At 37.6% G+C, this 18071-nt stretch overlaps 3 protein-coding genes and 1 long non-coding RNA gene across 28 annotated transcripts; 3 read left to right on the forward strand and 1 right to left on the reverse strand.

The window, feature by feature from the left end:
- Positions 159-2661, forward strand: LOC104715983 (cation/H(+) antiporter 2-like). The gene is made up of 3 exons (XM_019230115.1): positions 159-1196; positions 1270-2201; positions 2345-2661. The coding sequence occupies exons 1-3, from the start codon at positions 159-161 to the stop codon at positions 2619-2621; spliced, it is 2247 nt and encodes a 748-aa protein (XP_019085660.1). The 3' UTR covers positions 2622-2661.
- Positions 2744-4599, reverse strand: LOC104714230 (organic cation/carnitine transporter 5). The gene has a single exon (XM_010431520.2). It carries the CDS (start codon positions 4424-4426, stop codon positions 2876-2878), a length of 1551 nt encoding a protein of 516 aa, XP_010429822.1. The 5' UTR covers positions 4427-4599; the 3' UTR covers positions 2744-2875.
- On the forward strand, positions 6357-9224 carry LOC104714232. The gene is made up of 3 exons (XM_010431521.2): positions 6357-6789; positions 7244-7603; positions 8551-9224. Exons 1-3 carry the CDS (start codon positions 6436-6438, stop codon positions 9121-9123), a joined length of 1287 nt encoding a protein of 428 aa, XP_010429823.1. The 5' UTR covers positions 6357-6435; the 3' UTR covers positions 9124-9224.
- LOC104714233 lies at positions 10088-17651 on the forward strand. 25 transcript variants are annotated; one of them, XR_002033360.1, is made up of 33 exons: positions 10088-10216; positions 10333-10395; positions 10516-10586; positions 10669-10753; positions 10824-10880; positions 10993-11016; positions 11113-11268; positions 11376-11466; positions 11579-11639; positions 11730-11818; positions 11900-11983; positions 12069-12117; positions 12210-12284; positions 12377-12460; positions 12537-12818; positions 12899-12960; positions 13057-13175; positions 13277-13375; positions 13464-13519; positions 13605-13660; positions 13756-13799; positions 13892-13980; positions 14059-14141; positions 14257-14364; positions 14459-14521; positions 14647-14689; positions 14799-14882; positions 15045-15110; positions 15197-16534; positions 16637-16697; positions 16781-17046; positions 17146-17180; positions 17315-17651. It is a non-coding gene; the product is annotated as an uncharacterized LOC104714233 (long non-coding RNA). The 25 variants fall into 25 exon arrangements; XR_002033370.1 differs by having other exon boundaries at positions 17348-17651; XR_002033375.1 differs by lacking the exon at positions 17146-17180 and having other exon boundaries at positions 16781-16831; positions 16942-17046; positions 17423-17651.

The raw sequence follows: 18071 nt of genomic DNA on the forward strand, positions 1-18071 counted from the left end.
CCGTCTCTAACACGGCATCTCCTGTTGTATTCCGTTCAATAGCCGATTGGAAACTAAACACATCTGAGATCGGACGGCTAACAATCTCATGTGCGCTGTTCATCGAATTAACAGACGTCGTTCTCTACACTGTAATCATTGCGTTCATCTCTGGATCTATGATAGGTGATCTCGTCCTATTTGTTTTCGGGACCGGATTCCTAATCTTGCTCAACAGGTTCTTAGCTCCATGGCTTCCAAAGAGGAACCCTAAAGAGAAGTACCTCTCAAAGGCTGAAACTTTGGTTTTCTTCATCTTCCTTCTCATCATCGGTATAACCATCGAATCCTATGATGTCAATTCCTCCGTTTCGGTTTTCGCCATTGGCATAATGTTTCCGCGACAAGGAAAGACTCACAGAACGCTGATTCAACGGCTTAGTTACCCGATCCACGAGTTTGTTCTTCCGNGGTTATTCATCCCTATGTTTGAGATCAAAGAAGATTACTTTACGCTTTTTTTGGTTCTTCTCATTTCCGTCTCTAACACGGCATCTCCTGTTGTATTCCGTTCAATAGCCGATTGGAAACTAAACACATCTGAGATCGGACGGCTAACAATCTCATGTGCGCTGTTCATCGAATTAACAGACGTCGTTCTCTACACTGTAATCATTGCGTTCATCTCTGGATCTATGATAGGTGATCTCGTCCTATTTGTTTTCGGGACCGGATTCCTAATCTTGCTCAACAGGTTCTTAGCTCCATGGCTTCCAAAGAGGAACCCTAAAGAGAAGTACCTCTCAAAGGCTGAAACTTTGGTTTTCTTCATCTTCCTTCTCATCATCGGTATAACCATCGAATCCTATGATGTCAATTCCTCCGTTTCGGTTTTCGCCATTGGCATAATGTTTCCGCGACAAGGAAAGACTCACAGAACGCTGATTCAACGGCTTAGTTACCCGATCCACGAGTTTGTTCTTCCGGTTTACTTTGGTTACATCGGCTTCAGATTCAGCATCATCGCGTTAACCACACGCTATTACATCGGTCTAGTTATTATAGTGATTGTAACCTTAGCTGGGAAATTTATTGGTGTAATAAGCGCTTGTATGTACCTCAAGATCCCCAAGAAACATTGGCTTTTCTTACCCGCCATTCTCTCTGTTAAAGGCCATGTGGGTCTTCTTCTTCTCGACTCTAACTATAAAGAAAAGGTACGTCTACATAATGTTTTAGGGTCTCATATATCGTTATTTGCTGACATTGTTTGTCTGAATCTACCTGTAGAAATGGTGGACCACAACAATCCATGATATGATGGTGGCTGCTTTGGTGATCACGACGCTAGTAAGCGGTGTTCTGGCGTCTTTCTTGCTTAAAGGAAGAGAGAAAGACTTTGCTTACGAGAAGACTTCGCTTGAATCTCACGACACCAACGAGGAATTACGTGTTTTATCCTGCGTATACGGAGCCCGTCAAGCTCGCGGTTCGATCTCTCTTGTCTCGGCCTTGAGCGGTTCTCGCGGAGCCTCGAAGCCGTTCTCGCCTCTGCTTATGCACCTTGTACCGCTTCCCAAGAAAAGAAAATCTGAACTGATGTATCATGAGCACGACGAAGATGGAGCCAATGCGAATGGAGATGACGAATTCGGGACCAACGATGGTTTGGAGATCAACGATTCGATTGATTCGTTTGCTAAAGACAGCAAAATCATGATCCAACAGGTGAAACTCGTGACGCAGATGCTTAACATGCACGCAGAGATCTGTAACGCAACAGAGGATCTTCGAGTTTCGATTGTATTTCTTCCGTTTCATAAACACCAGAGGATCGATGGGAAGACTACAAACGATGGGGAACTTTTCAGACAGATGAACCGGAATGTTCTAAGGCACGCTCCGTGCTCGATCGGTATTTTTGTGGACCGAAACATAACCGGATTTCAGCAGCCACACGGGTTTGATTCGGTACAACACGTTGCGGCATTGTTCTTTGGTGGTCCGGATGATCGCGAGGCTCTTGCTCTATGCAAATGGCTTTCGAACAACGCCCTAATTCATCTCACAGTTATACAGTTCGTGTCCGAGGATTCAAAGGCAGAGACTCCGGTTGGAAATGCGACAACACGAGATAATAACGAGGTTTTTTTGGATGTTATGGGAAGGGATGAAACTGAACAAGAAACAGATCGGAGCTTCTTAGAAGAATTCTACAACAGGTACCTTATTTATACATTGTTTTTGTCACTACTCTGTTTTGTGTGTACTCTGTTTCTGATAAAAGCTCTGTTTCCTGCCGCTACTCTGTTTCGTTGTCCATCAAAGAAACGACTTTTGATATTATTTTTTGACTGTAAAACAGATTTGTAACGACGGGAGAAGTGGGGTTCATAGAGAAGCGTGTGAGCAATGGACCGCATACGCTGACGATTCTAAGAGAAATCGGAGAGATGTATTCACTCTTTGTGGTCGGAAAGAGCAAAGGAGATTGTCCTATGACGGTGAGAATGAAAGATTGGGAAGAGTGTCCGGAGCTAGGAACTGTCGGTGATTTCTTGGCTTCATCTTTAGATGTAAATGCGTCTGTATTAGTAGTTCAAAGACAAAGATATTCACATGATAGCTTTTTAGATGATTAGCAAACGTTTCTTAGTTAATGGAGATTTTATTTTCAAAACCTAAACCAGAAACCGAAATAGTTCAGCTTATCAAGACTTTAAGACATGCCATTGTCGGTGAATGTCACATATGAATTACTCTGAAAAATCAACAGATGGCTTGATTAACCGGAGCTAAACAGTATACCGGAATTAAATGGTTCTGTTCAGTGACAATTTTTTTATGGAAATTGAGTAAAGGAACATATAGGTTTCTGAAACTCTGTTTTCAGCAACTATGGACTATGGTTACTCTTCAAGGCTTGGTCTCTCTGCTCTTGTGCTTCCATTGTATCACATAGACTTGACCCTTTGGTCTCAGGAAGAAGCAAAACGAATAACCCTACACCTGACATCGTAAATCCAAAAACTGCAAAAGATAGTGACGGAAGATTTCTTCCAACCGAAGCAATGATAGGACAACAAGCTCCTCCAACCACAAGCGCTTGTCTAAGCATCGTTGTTGCGCTATTCCTCACGCATGTAGGGAATAGCTCAACCATATAAACCGCCATTAAATTGAATCCAATCCTAGCGCAAAAGAAAGAACCGAGTTCGAGAGCGAAAGCGATTTTTGTTCTCCCCAAAAGGCTCATAACGAAACAGAACACTCCTGATGCACCTCCAATTAAGCAATTTACAAGCACAGAGCTTCTCCTGCTAAACTTCTCTAGCAAGATCGGTGTAATAACAAACGTCGGTAACTCCACCATTGCGTTTAGGGCTTCGCTCAGATATATGTTCACTTTTATGTCTCTAACCGCTAATGGAACTCCATAGTACGACATTCCCAACCCAAACATTATGATCATAACAAGTACGATTCTTCGAAAAGCCCATTTCCTGATGAACAAGTCCTTGATAGAAGAGCTTGAAGTTTGTTCTAGTGTTTCTTTTGGAGGTAACCTAGAAAACGCGGTTTCCAAGTAACCTCTCTTAGCAGGTGAAATCTTTTTGAGCACTTCAATGGCTTCTTCATTCTTCCCTTCCAAATGGAGCCAGCGAGGCGACTCTAGGGCAAAGAGATAGATGAAAATACAGTGGATTCCTGCAGGAACGGATGTGCATAGATAGAGAACTTTCCATGAAGCGTGTCGGACAAGGTAAGCGATTCCAGACAGCGACATGAACCCTAACACAAACAGAGTAAACGGAATCATAGTAGCTCGCGGTCTCCATTTAGTGGAAACCCGCTCACTTATCAGAACTAACGCGTATGTACCAGTTTGGGAACGGGCGAATCCGATCACGAACTTTAAGAAAGAGTAGATCCATATGTTGGAGGATAAAGAAATCAAGATTCCAGTGAGTGACATTGCGAAAGTGGAGAAAAAAAGAAGTTGCTTCCGTCCCAAGGTACCATCTGGGATCATAGCCAAGAAGATTCCTCCAACTATAGAACCCACATAAAAAGTTGAACTAGGTAGACTTCTGAGAAAGGAGCTCGAGCACTCGAGATCGAACTCTGAAATGACGGATTTACCCTTGAAACCGTCGTCGTCCCATTCCCAAGCTGACCGGGGAATCTTACAGATATAGGTAGTTGCCGGATTGCAGATCGTGTGGTCGAGACAGTGCCACGTAGGATATGCATCTGTGAAGACGGTGATGAATATTTGCTGGGAATCGAAGGTTAAGGCGAGCCCTACAAGAACTATCTGTAAGAACTGCGAGAATCCGAAATCAGACAAGCTTTTTTCGAGGATCTTGTCGAAAGTCAGAGGCGACGGAGTGTCTTCATCTTCTTCAAGGTGTGTCAACAACAATGGTGCTGACGAATCCGCCATTGTTGCTTACTTCAATCGATCTTGTTGAGGTCGTGAGAATTATTACATCAAAAATTAAAACAATCAAACTAGTGGTGGTACTTGACACCTATATAATCTGAAAACCAACATCTCGCATTTAATGTGTGGTCAAGAAATCTGATCAGTGATTAAGATTTGTATTTTATTTTGTCTTTTCGAACAACTGTTTAAGATTTGTATCTTTGTGGCCCTTCACCCTTTAAGTATTAAATAGCCAATAATTGAAGCACTATATGAATAAAATACATATTTGCTGATGTAAGTACATGCGACTTACCAACCATGGACACTTCTGCTTATAAATTAATTGGGCCATTAAGTAAAGCCCAGTATCAAGTTAGCTCAGACTCAAATTGTAAAGCCCGGTTTGTTATACCTCGCACGTGTGTCCCACGTCGACAGGTACGTTGTGTTTCCACTTGTTGCAGAGCATGGGTGAGAGACATGACCACTTGCGTCTTAACATCTCGCCAAGATATTATGTGAATTATTATTTTTGAGTATACAAAGAGTAAGCAAGGTGACTATCAAATGGAATAGTGTTATTATAAGCTTGGCTTATAAGATTTATATATCTACATCTACCGCCACCATTCTCACTAGTGACTTGCCACCTTGTGTTGAATATGCATATATGTATTGTTATAATGAATATATACATATCGAATCATTGAAACAAAATAATATGCATATTCGAACACAGTGAATTCTGCTTATTATACATCTTTATATATATTAGGGTTACGTAGTTATTTTTTATATGTGTATAAATTTGTTAATCACTATATCAATCAATATTAACAAATAATATTATATAATTGTATGCATAAATTGATTATGAGATATAGGGAAATTTTGTGGTCAATATTTTGGTCTCTCACAGACGAATTGAACTATTGAAGAGTTCGAATCCCAAAGACATCCGGAGAATAAAAGGGAGATAAAGACTTAAAACAAAAGATAAAAACTGTATTTGATATAATCTTTTGTAATGGGGCCTTTATTAAAAGACACAACATCTTATTTGAGAAAAAGAAAACTACAACAGTATTAAAAATTCATTAATCGACAGTAATATCACTGGTTGTAGTGTCATTTTCCAAGAAAGATCATACCTAGAGATCGTAATTACAACTAAATTAAAACTGATTAGCATAGATATCCTCAAAAGACAAGACAAAGATCATATGGTAATCGAGTTAATATGATATTCAAATTTAAAGGACCAAAAAAGTGTGTGATCGAAGACTCAAAAGGAGAGCCCATAATGTACAAAAAGAAACTGCACGGATCGGATCTATTCACATGACTCGGATTTCATTCCATGTTATTAGCTAGTCGTTGTTCCACATTTCCTTTCCACGTATGACTATTGACTAATAATAAGATTCATTGTCTCTTCAAGATAGATAGACAACATTTTTGCCGAAAAAAGATAGATAGAAAAAGCATTTGTAACATAACTCTTCATTATTCATACGAAAAAATAAAACCATACTATAGTCTTTAGATTCACTAAACTACAGTCTACAGTTAACTGACAAAACGAAATCAGATAAAAAATTATTTTTTGTCACGTATACAACTGAATGGTGAATATATATATCTAAACAAACTTCTCATCACGCGGAATCGTAGAATAATTACACGGTCTATTAGATGTGTAGTAACATTTAGTAATAGATTCCATTAGTTAACTGAATTATTCAAGTAACCTTAAAATCCAAACTAAGTTTTGTTTATTGTCAATATTTAATTTGGACTAACTATAAGCTTCTTTCGATGAATTTAAAATTATAATGTTAAACTTCTGGGACCGCTATACTGATAAAATGTCCCTTTTGTCTCTCTCTACACACAAGTACATCTCTATATATACAAATATGCCAATAATCTCTTTCCATTACAAAACCACTCTATTTAGATATTCAAACAAAAAAAAAACCTCAGAAAAATCCCACTTATATCATCATCACTCTTTGATAACAATGAGCAACTCAAAATCATACTGGAGAAAGCAAAGATGGGGAACGCCGCCACAAGCCCTAACACCGTTAATGGAAGGACCAGATCCAGATATGCAAGACGAAAGAACCAAGAAGGAGAGCTCATGGGAAGCGATTAGAGAATGGTTTAAGGTTCATAAGGGCATATCTGGAAACATGTCATCTCCTTCGGTCCAACCACTTTGCAACAGTTATGACGTCCCGGCCAAGGGACAAGACTTGAGGCTCTTGCTCGGGGTCTTGGGTTGTCCTCTTGCTCCAATATCCGTTCTCGTCTCCGACCTATTTCCTGATGATCCTCTTCTTGGTTCTTTCCAAATCAAGAATGTCCCATTTGTGAGTATTACTATTTAATCTATCTTTTGGTTTATATTTCTATTTATTTACAATGCACAACTTTTATTTGTGTTTCTTAATCTAATTAATATTTTCTTTAAATATATAACACATTCTAAAAAATAAGTATAATAGATCAAGTATAAATATATGATATCTATATATAGTTGAGTGGAAATCTTATACGGTCGGTTAATAATTTGAATTGGAGAAAAAGTCGTTTGAATAGATGTCTTTGAGATAAGATTGGTTGAAAAAATGTTCAAAGGTACAATCATGTTTTTTTGGGGCCAAAAAACATGTGAAATAACCATGTCAAACTCTTAAAACATCACGGTAACCAATATTATTTGTTCCCCATTTGATTATGCAAACTGCAAAGTACTTAGTATGATGTTAGGTATATATTTATTATTAAGATTGTTAATTAATTATGCATACAAATAAAATACAGGAGACGTCGACGGCGCATTATATAATACAACAATACTTAGCGGCGACGGGATGTTTAAAGAAAGCGAAGGCGGCCAAGAACATGTACGCGACGGGGATAATGAAAATGAGCTGCTGTGAGACGGAGATCGCCGCCGGAAAAAGCGTGAAGACACTAGGCGGCGGTGGAAACGGTCGGAGCGGAGATAGTGGTTGCTTTGTATTGTGGCAGATGCAGCCTGGAATGTGGTCTCTCGAGCTTGTACTCGGTGGTACTAAACTCATCTCCGGGTCAGACGGTAAAACCGTTTGGCGCCATACGCCATGGCTCGGCACTCACGCAGCTAAAGGCCCTCAACGTCCACTTCGACGCCTAATTCAGGTAATAATTTCATATGTTAAAATACCACAAAACCTAACTTTAGTTTTAGAAAATTAAACTATATATGATTTAGAAGCAAATAATTGCATAATGCTTGGCAAAAGGAGAAAGATGACGTAATGAGATTGTCCGAGAGATAAGGACGTGGAAGGAAAAAGAGTGGTCGCTGTCCAATAAGAAACCAAAGCTAATGAGAAAAAGAAATTTTAAAAAAATACTAACCTGACAAGTGATGGAGAAGCTGTCTCCTCTTTTTTCTTGCTTTCTCTTGAAACTTCAAAATCAAACCAAACCCCTCATTCCATTCACCCACCACTCTTGAGTCTTGACTCTCCCACCACCGCACGTGGTCTCTCCTTTCCTGTCACGTGACGTCATCTATTTCCTCACTTCCTGAGTCGTTAGATTTGGTTTCTTGTTCTTTAAGATTAATTTTCGTACTTACTATTTACGAAATATTTTTTGCTAATGGTTGAGTCTTACTTCCTTTTTTAGTAAGGTATGAGGTTTTTGTCCTAGATTATTATTGTTGGGCGTTATGTTCCTTTTTCTAATACTAGCTAGTATTAAGAAGATAGTGAAATAAATCGTCAGACTAAGAGCATTGTTAGGTAAACTGTGTACAATTATTTGTTTTTTTTAAAAAATATTCTAGTATAATACTAGTATGACATCGTATGTAATGAATATGCTTCATCATGAATACGATCTTACATTCAAAGTGGGGGGAAAACTTCTTGGGATTATCAAAGTTTGTCTTTCGCTTTTTCTTTTCTCTCTTTTAAATCTTTTGCTTTATTGTTCTTGTCGTTCAGACACCAACGAATATTTGCCGGACACATTTTTCTTGAATATATTTTAAATTAGTAGTAATATAAAATTATTGTGAATACTAATTAAACTGAGTTTTACTAATAAACACGTTTGTTTTTGTGATTGGGCTACAGGGCTTGGACCCAAAAACCACAGCAAGCCTATTCGCAAAGGCCCAATGCTTAGGTGAGCGAAGAATCGGCGATGATGACTGTTTCGTCCTAAAAGTTTCCGCGGATCGTGACTCGTTGATTGAACGGAACGACGCCGGAGCTCCGGCGGAAGTTATACGCCACGCACTGTACGGATACTTCTGCCAAAAAAGCGGTCTCTTGGTGTATTTAGAGGACTCGCATCTCACTAGGGTTATCACGATCTCGCCTGAAGACGAGGCGGTTTACTGGGAGACGACAATCGGAACAAGCATCGGGGATTACCGTGATGTCGACGGAGTAGCCATCGCACATTGCGGACGCGCCGTGGCGACGGTGTTCCGTTTCGGAGAGACGTCGTTGCAATATAGCAGAGCGAGGATGGAGGAGATTTGGAGGATAGACGACGTCGTTTTCGATGTGCCGGGTCTTTCGTTGGACTCCTTTATTCCTCCCGCCGATATTTTTGAAGATACTAATAATAATAATAATAATAATAATAATAATAATAATAATAATAATAATAATATTAACAGTAATGTTAATTCTCGATAATTATTATTTTGGACTTACTTAATATTGGTGGGTTAATTAGTTGGTGATGGTATATGTATGTACATGTTTTGTTTTATTTAAAAAAGAAATCTAAAAATCCATGTTTTTTTGTTGTAATTTGGGTTGGTAACTTGTAACTTTGTAATATAATGAGGAACTCTAATATTGGTTTAACAAAAATCCATGTGTTTCTGTGATCAAAAAAAGAAAAGATAATGACTTATATATACTACTGTGTGACCAGAAAAAAATGGACTTATATGTACTTCTTTCAAAAATATTATACCTTTTTTTGGTTGTTTTTTACATTTATAGAGAATTGTATTGATACTAAGGTGTATAATTACCGAATTGGGAAAATCAATCCATGTGATTTTATTTGTCTTTTTATGGCTGTTCAATCACACACTAATCTGACTAGGTCGACAGTCACCAAATCAACCATATTTACAAAAGAATGTAAAAAGAAAAAGAGGGATAATATGTAATTACTAATTTGGCTTAATCAACAATTTTTTTTTTTTTTTTTTTTTTGTTATTGAAAGTCTTCTCTTAGGATTCTGTGTGGGTGACATAATTCAGGCCCAAAAACATTTTGATATATCTAGCTGGGCCTGGTCCTGGTCAACCAAGGAATCAAAAATAGCAAAATAATATAGTAAATACAAATTTTGGTAAGAATTGTGTGAAAAAATTAATGCGAAAACATTTTAAAAATATATAGTGGAGAAAAAAGGAAAAAACAATCTAAGATAGTAGCAAGAAAGGAAATAACAAGCCGTCAAAAAAAAAAGATGAAATAGCAAATTCTCTCAAATTGAAAATAGGAAATAGGAAAAGCTGAAATTTAATCTAAACCATTGAAATATCACATAAGATCAAATCACGACCGTCAATTTCTTCTAGAACCTTATCTATAAATACTGAACCCTACTCTTTCTTTATTGTCATCTAGCCACATCTTCTTCTCTTCTTTGTTGTTTTCCTCTGCTAACGCGATGGCTAGTGAAGTGATGATGATTCTTCGAAACGAACGCGCGCGTATTTGAGAGTTTCTGAAGCGATCATTGTTCCTACTTCTGGGTTCTCATTGGTAATTGATTTTTTTTTTTCTTTCTAGGGTTTGGTTTGGTTTCTAAAATTGCATCAATGTCTTCTTACCCTGGTGTTTGTTTTCTTACTAACACGTTTCTTCTGTCTTCTTCGCAGGTGTTATTGGAAGCGTATTATGACCTAATTATCGCTTTCGACTATGAAATCTCAACTTCTAGGGTTTGATTTCTAAAATTGGTTTTTGTCTTCTCGTCATATTGATCTGAACTTAGTATTCGCTTCTGACAATTTTTACTTTAGTATTCATGTTATTCAATTTGTCGTTTGTTTTTGTTCTAGATTGGTGGAGGATACTATCTATGAACGATCGGTGATTGAAGAGATCTATCGGTTGATTGATCGACCACTCGGTGATTGTTTCCATGGATTGTTGTTATTTCTCTCTGTTACGTCTCTACTCGTTTTCCCTCTAACTTTGTTTTTTTTTTTTAGATTTTTGTGGAGGAGGATGCTTTCATAATCGCTCGGTGATGGTTTCGATGGATCGTTTTGTCTTCTCTGGGATACATATCTGCTGGTAGTCTTCTTCCTCTTCATACGTTTCTGATATTTGTTTTATTCCCTAAGTAAGTTTCTTCGTCTCGCAGGTTCGTGGAGTGTAGAAGCTACTGAGAAATTCCAAAGGGAGTCTGGACCAACCAAACGTATCCTTTTTATGATCTCTGTTTTGTTTGTGGATTTGGTGTGTTTGTATCCCTCCTAAATTTGTTGCAACCTGTTTGATTTAATATCTCGGTGAATAATTTCGTTTATCAGCTTGAGGAAGACGACGAAGTAATGGTAATTTAGATTCTTATGAGCCCTTTCTTGTGTTCCTTCATCTACATTGATGATGGGTTTTTGGAAAAACTGATGCAATATTTTTTGTATTGACAGGATTAGATATCTTGATTGGAGCCACAATCGGTTTTGTTGCATGAGGCTCATGGATTGTCAAATTTTCTCAAGACTACCTGAGAAAGGTATCGGTGGACATGATGACGACTAGCTTAAAGCGCAACACCATTTATGGTTCAAACACGAAAGGGAAAGGTCTCTGCTATGAAGATGCAGATTTGTTATATGTTCTTTGTTGCTTAGGTTTTCCTTGCTCAGTTTCTGATAAGGCGTATTGTTTTTCCCTTTGTTTTTCATTACAGAGATTTCTTTGGGATGCTTGCCATGATCTCACTTTGGTCATTTTGATGGTTGCTGCAGTAGCGTCTTTATCACTTGGGATAAAATACAGAGGTATGTAATTAATTAGAATCTGGCTCTTTCTACTTCCACAAGTGTAATGTCAACTGCAATTTAACCTTTGTCTTGCATAATATTTGCCTATTTGGAAACAAAATATCCACAGGGTATCAAAGAAGGATGGTATGATGAAGGGAGCATTGCATTTGCAGTGATTCTTGTCACAGGTAATTTTAACTTGTTTCACTTTATATGTGAAATTTGATAATTTCTCTTGGTTTTGTAATGTTGTTCTGATGCTTTCTTCTCCTCTGCAGCTCTCAGTGACTACAAACAGCCTCTCCAGCCTCATAACCTGAATGATGAATAGAGAAATATACATCTGGAGGTATAGATTTGCACCAATGTAAGTTTTTTCTCCCTCATTATTCTTTTTCTTGTTCCCTCCTTTGTCACACACATGAAACCTGTGATGATTGCTACACAGGTGACAAGAGGTGGAAGACGAGTGAAAATCTCAATCTATGACATTGTGGTGGGTTATGTCACACCTCTCGACATTGGCAATCAGGTGGGTGATCTATTCTCTCCTTTTCATTATGTTTTTGTCCATATATAATATCATGTGTCTAATCGAAATTAATATTTATCTCTAGGTTCCTGCGGATGGAGTGCTAATATTTGCATACTGGAGAGAGCAAAATGGTTTGTTTTCTTGTTTCCTATCATAGTGAAATTGTTGACTTTCTCGACTTTGGTATAACTCCCCTAACAGTCAACTTCCCTTTTCTTGCTAGGTTAACAAAGACTCTAACAAGGACCCTTTCCTAATGACTGGCTGTAAAGTGGCAGCTTGAAATGGTGTTATGCTGGTATGATTCCTCACTATTTTTTTCCTTGTTCCATAGTAGACCTTATATCTCAGGAGATAGCTATTATATGTATGCTCTTTTCTTATTGCAAGGCTACTGGTGTTGGAGTCAACAATGAATGGGGATTGCTGATGGCCTGAATTTCTGAAGACAATGGTGAAGAAACTCCCTTGCAGGTTAAATTTTTAGAACATTGCTAATACAATCTTTTAATTTTTAAAATTAAGCTAATCTTTGACTTGCTTGAACCAGGTGCGCTTAATTGGGGTAGCTGTTATATGTATGCTCTTTTCTTATGTGGATCGATCCTTTGAGCACTCAGTGATGGCTTTGATGGATTGTTGTGTTCTCTCTGTTCTGTCTCTACGCTGCTTCTTCTTCCTCTAATTTTTGTTTTCTTACTTACGATTCTTCTGTGTTCTTCCTCTGGTTTTTGTTTTCTACTTACGTTTCTTCTTCCGTCTTGCAGATGTTTTGGAAGCGAATCATTATCAGATCATATCTTTCGATCCTGCAATTTCACCTTCTTCTAGGGTTTGATTTCTATATCGAATTATTGATCCGAACTTCTTATTCGCTTCTGATTTTTCACTTTTCTATTCATGTTAATCCAGATTGTGGAGGATAATACTATTGATCGATTTGTGATTGAGGAGGAGGGAACTAAGATCTTTCGGTGATGGTTTGATTGATTCTTGTCATTCCTTTCCTCTGTTGGATTTTTTTTTATTGGTCTTTCTAACCAGCGATATCTTCTCTCTCTTTGATGCAGGTTTTCTTTCTTTTTTCTCTCAGGTTGGTGAGAACCCAACAACGTCTGGCTGAGGAGATTTTGGAATTACTCCTGAACAGCTTGTCATATTGTTGTCATAGGATCACAATATGGAGGGGGTAAGTTGCAGTCATGAGGCGTGCTTATTATGTATGTCTGGTTATTCTTTATCTCTTGTCCCTAGCTAACTTTGGTATGCGTGTTTTTGTTGTTGCATCAGCCTCAAGGATTGTCATATTTTCTCAGGACTACCAGAGAAAGGCATCAGTGGAGATAATGATGATGATTTGCTAAAGCGCAAGACCATATATGGTTTCTGGTATGAAGATTTGTTATTTATTCTGTGTTGCTTAGGTTTTCCCTGCTCACTTTCTCATATGGTGTGTTGGTTTTGTTTTTCATCACAGATGTTCCTTTCGGATTCTTGCCATGATTTCACTTTGATGGTTGCTTTCGGAATCAGGTGGGAGATCTATCCTCTCCTTTTCATTTTGATTTTGTCCATATATACTACCATGTGTCTAATCGAGATTAATATTTATCGTTAGGTTCCTGCGGATGGAGTGCTAATACTTGGGAGGATGACTGGAGAGAACAAAATCGTGTGTGTTTCTTGTTTCCTATCATAGTGAAAATGTTGACTTTCTCGTTCCGCTTTGGTATAACACCCCTAACAGTCGATTTCCCTTTTCTTGCTAGGTTAACAAAGAAGACCCTTGGCAGATGGAAATGGTGTTATGCTGGTAGGATTTCTCACTATTTTTTTCCTTGTTCCATAGTAGAACTGATATCTCAGGAGATAGCTGTTATATGTATGTTCTTTTCTTATTGCAAGGTTACTGATGTTGGAGACTTGGAGTCAATGAATGGGGATTGCCAATAGCCTGAATTTCTGAAGACAGTGGTGAAGAAACTCCCTTGCAGGTTAAATTTTTAGAACATTGCTAATACAATCTTTTACAATTTTAAAAATTAAACTAATCTTTGACTTGCTTGAACCAGGTGCGCTTAATTGGGGTAGCTACCTTTATTGGTTCCATTGACTTGGCATTCGCTGCTACTGTGCTAGTGATTCTTCTGACTCGGTATGGATCTTTACTGGTTATTATTTTGGAACTCAGCCATATCTTCATCAATTCGTGAGAACAATCCTACCTGACATGATGCAAAAATCTCTGTACGTTGTCCGTTTTGTTTCAGATATTTCACCGGTCACACTAAGATGTAGGTGGATGTCGTCAATTTGTTAAAGGAAAGACAAAAACTGGTCATGTAGTTGATGATGTGATCAAAGTTGTTACCGTAGCGGTATGTGCCCTAATTAAACATCTTAGTCTGATACGGAGCTGGCAGTAAAAATCTTTACTTTTCTAAAAATACTAATACTTGGCTATTGCTGCAGCCTGCAGATTACAATTGTCGTAGTGGCAGTTCCTGAGGGTCTTCCATTGGCTGTTACTCTAACGTATGTGTTTCCTATCTTGGCTATACCCGACCCTTTCACTACTTTCGTGTGGTATTTTCATATTGAAAAGTTTACTTCTCTTTGCTGATAATATTTTATTTTTCTTCTATTTTGTTTTGTTTCAGCCTTGCCTATTCAGTGAGGAAAGTGATGGCAGATAAGGCTTTGGTATGATTGTTTTACAATCTCTCTCAGTCTTTCTTCTTTTATGGGAGGGATCAATATTTGATTCGTTTATCCTTTCTACTATATAGCATGACAAAAAGTTGATGTGCAGGTGCGGAGGCTATCTACTTGTGAGACAATGGGTTCTGCCACCACTATTTGCAGCGATAAAACTGGAAGACTAACGTTAAATCAGGTGTGTTTTGTGTTTACAAATCTGGGCTCGCTCCATGTTTAGAGTAAGACTCAAGTGAACAATTTCACCACTTGATATTACTAAACGTTACTTATTTTATTTTAAAGATGACAGTAGTTGATGATATGAACACTGTGGTGATGAATTTTCTTGTGACTGAAGGATATGTAGAGTTGCTGAGAAATTCCAAAGGGAGTCTGCTAAGTCTGAGCTCCCCTGATGCACAAGGTGGTTTATTCAGGTTTGCGTTCCTCTTTCTCTTTTGTATATAATCGAAACTTATCTCTCTCTCTCTCTATCTCTGTTTGATGCAGATCGTTGTCGAGTCGAGGCACTGGGACTGCTCTGTTGACTTATCTTCTCGTTTATCATCATCTGTTTAGGCAGGTTTCTTCTGATATCTCGTTTTACATCTTATTCTTCTTCTTTTTTTCCCTAATGATTTTCTGAGATTTGCTATTGTTGGTGACGAATGATTTGATCTCCTGTGTCTTATTGTGTTTTCCAGATTCTCTTGCTTTTGTTGGTATACTTTCGATATGTTTGTTCGTAACATAACTCTGCTTTGTTTTTGTCTTTATCTCTGTTGGTGTTATCTTTCATGCTACATCAATTTTTAGTGTCTGTCTCTGATCCTACTCTCACATGCTTGTTACGGTGGTTTAATGTGAAGTGCTACCTTTCTTTATAGGTCTATATTGAGGAGGCTAGTTCTATTCTGTCTCGGTTTATATTGAAAGATGTCTTTGATCTCGTGGTTTCCTGTTACCCCCTTTGTTTTATGTTTAGGGTTTTTAATTTCCATATTAGATGTTTTTGTTTTCTAATTTTTTGAGAAATTTCGATTTAGATTGTAGAGGTTCAAGGCATTTTGGGAGGGAAGGATCGCTTGTGTGTTTCTGGTTACTTCGCATCTATACATTCTTTTATTTGATATACTGACTATTTGTTGGTGAGGTATGATTGTTCCGCTGTGTCTGTGTTTCCCAGATTTTCTTCACCAATTACTTGACTATCAGTTCTTGTTTCTCTTCTGTGTACACATGAAAAAGATAATAAATTTCTCCTAAACAGGTTTGTTCTTATGCTGTCCTTTTATGTAGTATTTGTATTGAACTTTGAAAATGTCTTGTCCTTTTGCCTAGTATTTGTTCTTATGTCTTGGCTTCCTGAATTTTGAACTGGGCCATCGGGGAGTTTTCAACATGATTTGGCTTGTTATTAGATGTCTCAGGTAATGTTGTTAATCTTCCTAGTGATGTTGGCATTTCTGTGAAGTTCTCCCCTTCTAGGTATGGTGAGGATATAGAGGAGGCCAGTTCTATTTTGATTTATTTTTTGCGAAGGATGGCTTTTAATCTACAGTCTTCTTTGTAACCTCCTTGGTGGTTTCTTCCCTTGTCCTTGGAGATTTGATTAGTTTTTCTCCCCCTTCTCTTTTTGATTTTCTGATTTTATGATCTGCATTTTTTATAGGGTTTAGTGGCTTATCACTTCTGCTTCGCATGGTGTTTTCTCTTTCTATATGAATTCATATTTTTGGATGATGAAATTAGAGGTTTTGTTTCGACCTGTTTGCTTAGGTTTCCATGTATTTGTGCATCGGGAGTTTTGTGTCTACAACTTGGAGCCTCCATCATTGGTTGATTCAGGTTTCGTGAGCTACTTTTTTCCTGTGGTTTGATTCTTGGGTATCTATGCCGTGTGGTTGTTACACCTCTTTCTATTTTGTGATTTACTTCTGATTGTTATAGTTTATTGGGTATCCAAGAGGCTTGAGTTGCTCACTGGTTGCCTCAAGGACTGTATCATTTGGTATACGTTTCCTTTTTGTTATTATTTCTGTTATGTATGTTTTATTGTGTTTTTCATCAATCACTTTACTCCAATCCTTGCAGTCTACTCGTAGTCAGATGAGAGACGATCATAAATTCCTTTTAAATGGGTTTGTAAGTATTGTTTTGTTCTTTTCATGATGGTTATGTCTACCAAAATAGTTTCCGTATTGAACATCTTCAAGTCTTTTAGGACTGTTCAAGTCTGAGCTACTCTTATGCAGAAAGCTGCTTGGATCTTCTGCAATCTGTTGATTCACCTTTCTGGATTTTGAAGTGTGTTCCGCTTATTGAGATCTTCTACTAAGTCTTTATCATAGATATTTCAGGTTACTACTTGGTCTCTTATCTGTTTATCCATTTTGGTGTGCTACATCGATTCCTAGTTTTTTTTGTTTAATCCTAATTGCATATGCTTGTGATTGTAGATTCTCTTTATATGAATTACTTCCCTTGAATATAGGTATGTTAGTATGGGCGCAAAGGAGGAATTCTCCATTTATATAGATTCATGTTGTGTTTTTTGTCTTTTTTTTGTTTTCGTTATGTGATCTGTTTTCCTTCTCCTTATCTGTTTATGCCTTTCTGATTTCGTAGTCTGCATATGTTCTATGGTTAATGCATATGAAGTCAGTATTTTGCATAGGAGTTTGGATGTTACAAAGTGGAGGTTCTGATTCGTTCTGATTCGTCCTGCTCTAATAGAGGACAGATGTGTTGATGAAAAAAGATGGCAACGAAAGTCTACAAGGCAAGAACCAATTCTAGATAGCAAAGACATTAATTACTTACCTCATTAACATCTGGAATCCGCAAAGTAAACACAAAATGACTTGTAGATGATTTCTCATTCTTTTGATTCCTTCCTACTGAACCTGCAAAAAGAGAATTCACCCAATGATTGGTAAATCGACAGAGACTAATTTATTTCTTACTGTATGCGTTAAAGAAAATCCACAATTATGGGCTGACATGGAAATGCGAACGAGGGAGAATATATTAACATTCTTAATGGAGTTACCTTTCTAATGGGCATTATAAGAAGCCCAGTCATCTAATGGGTGTGCGATTCTTCAGCGTAGACGAATCGATGCAAATATGGGCTTTTTCTCTTTCTTTCCCTAATAAAAATATATGAATAGTATATGAAACGTTGTTGGGAAATAGGTTAAAAACTTACAACTAATGGAAAATTATACTAGAGAAAGAAAGGACAAAAAAAAAAAGAGATTCTTGGGCAATGTACTTTGTTAAGAGAGCATTCTACATCAACACATACCAAAAATAAAGTATCATTTTCAAAGATGTAGAATATCAAAAAGAAGTATATTATCTTCTTTTTTTTTTTTTTTTT

Source organism: Camelina sativa, chromosome 9 (genome assembly GCF_000633955.1).
Source record: "Camelina sativa cultivar DH55 chromosome 9, Cs, whole genome shotgun sequence".
Taxonomy (NCBI): domain Eukaryota; kingdom Viridiplantae; phylum Streptophyta; class Magnoliopsida; order Brassicales; family Brassicaceae; genus Camelina; species Camelina sativa.

Excerpts from the sequence above, each read along its gene's own strand:
- LOC104714230 (XM_010431520.2), bottom strand. The coding sequence starts at position 4,426 with ATGGCGGATTCGTCAGCACCATTGTTGTTGACACACCTTGAAGAAGAT.
- LOC104714232 (XM_010431521.2), top strand. The coding sequence starts at position 6,436 with ATGAGCAACTCAAAATCATACTGGAGAAAGCAAAGATGGGGAACGCCG. Across the intron at positions 6,790-7,243 it reads AAATCAAGAATGTCCCATTT|GAGACGTCGACGGCGCATTA; the intron begins GTGAGTATTACT and ends AATAAAATACAG. Across the intron at positions 7,604-8,550 it reads CACTTCGACGCCTAATTCAG|GGCTTGGACCCAAAAACCAC; the intron begins GTAATAATTTCA and ends ATTGGGCTACAG.